Genomic DNA, 6,000 nt, shown 5'->3' on the forward strand with positions numbered 1-6,000 from the left:
TCTATTATAAATAAACTGCAACACTAATTTATGCTTTATTTTGGGGTTTCAGCACAGAGGTTTTTGTCTTGTTTATTAAGTGAGAGGCAGTCAAATGTATGAAACTTTAACTTTCAACTATATCATTTGTTTGTGATGCCCATAAAATGTGTCAAACTGTATTTATATTTAGTATGAACTGTATTCCAAGGAAAAAGCATTAACAAACGGTGTAAAAATCCAGCCTGAGGCCAGGGAGGTCAGATGGCTTATAGCAAGGTCTATCTCTATGGATTCTAGGTTCTGGTTGTCGTCTTCTCCTTCTCCCTTATTTATTAAAATGAATTAATCTTTTCACCAGTACAGTCACAGCTGCAAACTGCCTTATTGGTTACACTCAGGGTTTTTTGTTAACCCTGAAACTTGATGCAGCTTTCCAGAGCAGCATTTCTCCCCCGAAATAAGTGCAGCTGAGTCTGGAATTAGTACATCTGACTTCACTGAAATTGTGCCTGTTTGCATAAGTACCAAATGTGACCCAGATTCTAGAATGTGAATGCTGAGGTCACTGACCTAGGCCCTGTGTATTTGACTTGGAGAGAAAACTGAAACTCTGTCCAAACCCCTCCACTTCAACAGTTCTGTAAAAAGGAACACATGCACCAAGCAGACAATTTACCTGTATAAACCTCCATAAAAAGGGACACACTCCTTGAACACAAGCCATTCTATACAGCATCTTAGACAGCTCAAATGAAGTCAGCAGCTTTCTCCTATACTATTGCTCTTAGTTCTGGACTGGTGAAAATCTACAGCAGAGTTTGAAGGTATTCTATAGACTCTAGAGGACTTTTCCCAACTCCTAGCAATGTTCTGAATTTCTGACAAGGAGGATATTTCTAAAGGGACAAAACACTGCACAGAACAGGCAGTGGTTTTTTTTCCACATCAACTTCAGGAATTTAGAGGGGCATTTGTCTTTGGCCAGGTTTTGTGTAGCTTCAGCTTATGTTGTCTTAGGGTCCTCTATATTTAACAAGACAGTTGGGTTATGGATTCATTCACCACTTTGTAAATGCCCCCACAGGAGTTTGCACAGCTTCATAGAAATGCAGACTAGTGAAACTATCAAGTTTTGACACATACTTGGCCAAAACCAATTCAGGACAAGAAAGGGGTTGATTTGTGACTTGCCTCTTTTCTAAAAGAAATTTGGCCCTTTATCCACATAGAGCTTGGCTGCTGCACTACAACAACAAACAAGTCTTGCTACGTAGTTGGGCTAGAACTCTTCTAAATGCTGAATGTTAGCAGTTATCACTCAGGGCAATACAGCATGTGCTGTAGATGAAAGTTTAGAGCAATGTAAGATAACTGCTCTAATACTGTGATTACCATATTCCATTTTTATAACAAGAATTAATATGACCAAACAGAAGATTTTCAGTTTAGAAGGAAAAAAATAATTTGGTAGTAAAACAATAGAACATCTCCTTTTATTGTTGCATTGGCAGCAGAATCACGTGTCACATGTAGCATATATAGTCAAGGATGGGGAAGCCGTAGAAACCAATATAAGCAGAAAGAGACAAAAACGCATTAGGATGCACTAGAGCATCAGTCTTTGAGCAAATCCTGAAATAAGTGGTTTGAAAATGAGACTCCAGAACAATATTGGATTGTTAGATACTTTCAGTGTATTGTGAGAATATCCATATCATCTCCACCACAGAAGCAGGGAGAAAGGTGAAGGATACATGAGTGGTCTTTGAAGCAAACAAATAGAATTAAAAAAAGAAAAGAAAAAAAGCAGCAGTACTGAGCACTTTTATAGCAATATAGAGTATTTGGCCTATTTGGCTTTTTCTCCCCTTCTAACTATAAGACAGTGTGGTTCTCCAATTCCAGGTAATGTAACAGATCTCCTAAAGCAATTTTTCTGATTCTTATTCCTCAAGGCACTGTCCCCAGAACAAATAGCAAACCTTGGCCCTGAGAATGCAGCCATGGTTACCAAATTGCAGAGCCAGTATCTCAATGCGTTGCAGCTTCAGAGTCTTCAGCTGGCACTAGATGGCGCCAGGACCAGCATCCAAGATGCACAAGAGGGTGCAGGCACCACTCAGTCAATGCCTACGCCAGTCTCAAGCTGTAAGTAGTCACTCCCGCTCTGTCCCAAGAGGCAAGGGCATCCACATTCTGTAGGGATATCAGGATCTCAGCACCAGTTGGGCCCTTATTTTGGACTCATATCTTATTAAAAATTACGGTTGGCATGTTTTAACAACAAATCAACAATCTAATAGTGGTCCTGTTTTTCTAGAGTGGCCACGTAGTACAAACAACTCTTGTCAGCTTCAGTGGAAACTTTGGGCGGTCAGCTGTCTGAAGGTGGGAGGCAGTTATTTCTTTAGTTGCATAAGTACAAATGTAGATGTCTAACTTCAGGCACTAACATCAGAAAATGTTGGCCTCTACTTTTCCAAGACACAGTTAGGAGAAACTGAGCCATGACCATCATCCTAGGCTGGTAGTTTATTCAGCTGACCACTTTCAGTAGCAGAGAAAGTATTACCTGCATATTGCCACATATACAGTCTTATTTCCAACCAGGAAAATCAGACATCAGTTCACAAAGAAACAGGTCTGGGAAGCAGCTTTCCCATCTGAAAAATGCACATTCCTAAACCCCCCTCTGCCTGTCTTACACATGAGCTATGAGGCATGTCTGCTTCAGCTGTCACTAGCCTCGTTCCAAGCTTCCTCTGCATCTCACATGCACAGGCAGCATTAATCCTGTCAGATCTCTCTCTCATATTGAAGAGAGTAAATCCTACCATTTCTTCATCATGTAAAAAGCAGTAGTGAGAGCTGGGCTTCCACATGGACAGTTGGGATGATACGAGATGAATACACCAGCCACAAGAGATGGATAGTCCCAGGTAGTGTTTACAGTGAAACCCTGCAGGTAGTATCATGCCATGCTAATAAATGGCTCAGGGATTCTCAGCCAGGGTGTCATGGCATCCTGGAGCATTACAAGATCCTTTTAAGGGTGCCACACAGTATTAGCACTGTAGGTGTGCAGAAAATTCATAAGAGAATGATTCAAAAGAAAAGCCCAGCGATTTCCAATGCATAGTATCAAAACATTCTGACCTGATATGGTCTTTCTGAGTTCTTTGCAAAAGAAAAATTGCTCTGTTATTTTTCTGTGGTCAAAAAATTAATGGAAATGAAGAGCTGGCATTTTCCAAGGTGCGTCTTGAGTTTAAAATGGTTGAAAACCACTGAAATAGCTGATGTAAAATACAGTCTAAGAAACCCATTTTCCATTACTTCCTTCCCATATTTCTGAAAGATTTATAGCCAAATCATGCTCTTTTTGACCCCACAATCCCTGAAAAGCTCTTTTGGATCCCTGAAAAGACAGGGATCCTAATGAGAAGCTTATCTCACAGAGGCGGCCATGGGAGGAAGTAATGCAGGGGGTAACACTCCATCCGATAGTGCTTAGACCATTCCAGTAATTTTCCTGCCATTTCCACCCTGTTTGGAGGAAGGCCACACAGAATATGGGCTGCAGTGACTGGATTACTAATCCTCAGGACCAAGTACAAAATTCATAATTCAGAGCACAGCTCTTTCAGTTGGTTACATTCACCCCAGCTGGTGTCAAGGAACATAAGTTACCTCTCCAGCCTGGCTCTCAGCCTGTTGCCAAAGAGGGTCAATGTTGCTGGTCCTGCTGACACTCTTCTTTCTAGGTTCCTCCTGAGACATGGACAGGAGGAGGGTGGAGCTCTGTGGGAGCACTTCCAGGGGAGATGCTAAGTTGCCACTGAGAGCTGCTGAGCTGTTTTTGCTGTCACTAGAACTGACCTTCCTAGAACTAAGGAAAGGATGTTTTCAGCACAATCCCCTTATTTGTGCAACCTGCTCCTGCTGTGTTGACAGCCAACACCTCCAGTGATGAAGAGTCTACAGCTTCCCCAGGCAGTCTCTTCCACTGCCTCACTATTCTAACAGTGAAGTTTTTCTGGATATCCGATCTAAACTTATTTTTCTGCAAATTTATGCCATTGGTCCACATCTTTTTCTTCTGTTGATTTAGGACACCTCCAAGCCTTTATAATTTGCAGAGTTGGTGGTATCTGATGTGCCTTATAAGAAGACCAATGCAGGTTTCAAATGTATTCATATATTAAAGAGGAATGTGAATGGTGCTGGAGACTGGGTACAGGATATTAGGCAGCTGGTATGATATGGCCACTTTTTGTATACTATAGTTGCTTTGTTGTATCCATCTATTGTCTTTTGTGTTATACTTGAACTGTAATTCCTCTAGGTATAGTCTGTCTTTTTATTGTGTCTGATTAGTGTCTAACAGTAGGGGATGCCACTGGGGTCCCTAGGTGTTATTATACTACAAATAAATAGAATCTCTCATCTCTAGGTTGCTGGTTGAAATCCTGTCCAGTAGTAATTAAAAGTTAGTACCAGGGCCGGATTATAACATGCTGGGGCCCTAAGCTATGTCAAGCTTAAGAGGCTCCATAGCATTATCAAAAAAAAAGTATTATTCTAACAGAAAGGACAAATAAAATAGAAATATTAAAGCTTTATATTTGCATGTATACATAGGAAAAGGTGCAACGAAAAACTAATAATCTAACTAAAACATATCTTGCAATAAGCCTGTTTGTATCATCAGTGGCAACACGTATGGGGTGCACGGGGGTTCAGGGGAAAGCACCAGTGCACCCCCTGTCAGGCCACACTCCATGTTTACCCAGCAGGCAGAGGGGCAGGTAGGAGCACCAGTGTCCCCACCCTGCAAGCAGCAGCTGGGGTGTGGGGTTGGCAGCAAAAGCCTGCCAGCCATAGGACTTCCGGAGGCGGCACAGCCATTTTTTGGTGAGCGAGATTGGCTATGGGGGACTTCCCCCCCCACCAGTCAGTGGGATCAGGCCCCCCACCCCAGTCAGTGGGATCGGCTGCTGGTCACTGACTCATGTCAGGGGGGGCACATGCCCCCCTGACTCAAAGCACCAATCACCCATGTGCAAGTTAAAGTACTTTATGATTTCTTGATTAACATATATGCAAATTTTTAATCTACAGCAACACAAGAGCAATTACACAGATCAGCACACACAGTCTCTCTGTCAGACGCACACATACACACAGTCAGTCTCCGTCTCTCACACGCACACCCCCACTTCTGGCTCTGGGGTGTCCTGTGCTCCCATGGTCTGGTGATGCAACCACATGGTGCTGAAGCAGCCCGAAAGGTGTGGCAGGCAGAGACTTCTGGTTAGGGGGCAGGGCATTGGCGTGGGGGTGGGGCTGGGGGAAGCTTGCACACAGCTGCTGCCACCTCGATTAAGCGCCCTATGCCACTGCTCTGCATGCAGTTGGTTCTCTGGGACTGGCCACCACTACCCTTCCTTCCCCACCCCCCGCAAGCTCTGCAACTGGCAGTAGTGCTGGTTTTAAAAAAATGGCGTTTTCAAATTTCCGGCACACGCTGTATCCCAAGCACATTGGATTTGTGAGGTTTTACTTGGGGGGGAATTTCATATTTAGAGGCCCCTCATAAATGTGAGGCCCTAAGCTATAGACTTAGCTTGTGCCTAAATCCGGCACTGGTTGGTACCGTTTATTGGCCTCTATGAAATACAGTTCCTGGTGGTTCTGTGTGTACAGCACAAAACTATCCATGCAGTTGGCACTTGGCAATACTATTAGTGTCTCACATAACTGGCCAAGAATTGAAAGGACCATGGAGACCTGGATTGCTATCTTCATCTTTAGAAGTGGGGCAGTGAAGTGAAGCAGATGAATGGGGAAGCTTGCATGACTGCTAATATGGTAATTCTTCTGGGATTGACTACAGTCCCCAGGTCAGTCAATCCTGCCTTTTCCAGAAGCATTGCATCGACAGTTGTAATCTACTCCAAGTGTTTTATCAACATATGACTCCTGTGTCCAATGGTAAATGAAAAGCCTTCGTGACAA

General features: G+C 43.2%; 1 protein-coding gene across 4 annotated transcripts in view; it reads left to right on the plus strand.

Annotated features, from left to right (window-relative positions):
* Nucleotides 1-4,434, plus strand: part of OTOA (otoancorin) — a 66,216-nt gene extending 61,782 nt beyond the window's left edge. For all 4 annotated transcript variants that reach the window (XM_059716212.1, XM_059716210.1, XM_059716211.1 and 1 more), the window contains one exon: nt 1,938-4,434. In XM_059716212.1, the coding sequence (XP_059572195.1) occupies nt 1,938-2,138 (201 nt within the window). In that variant the 3' untranslated portion in view covers nt 2,139-4,434. The remainder of the gene's footprint in view (nt 1-1,937) is intronic.
* Nucleotides 4,435-6,000: the final 1,566 nt, after the last annotated feature.

Source organism: Alligator mississippiensis, chromosome 13 (assembly GCF_030867095.1).
Source record: "Alligator mississippiensis isolate rAllMis1 chromosome 13, rAllMis1, whole genome shotgun sequence".
Lineage (NCBI taxonomy): Eukaryota > Metazoa > Chordata > Crocodylia > Alligatoridae > Alligator > Alligator mississippiensis.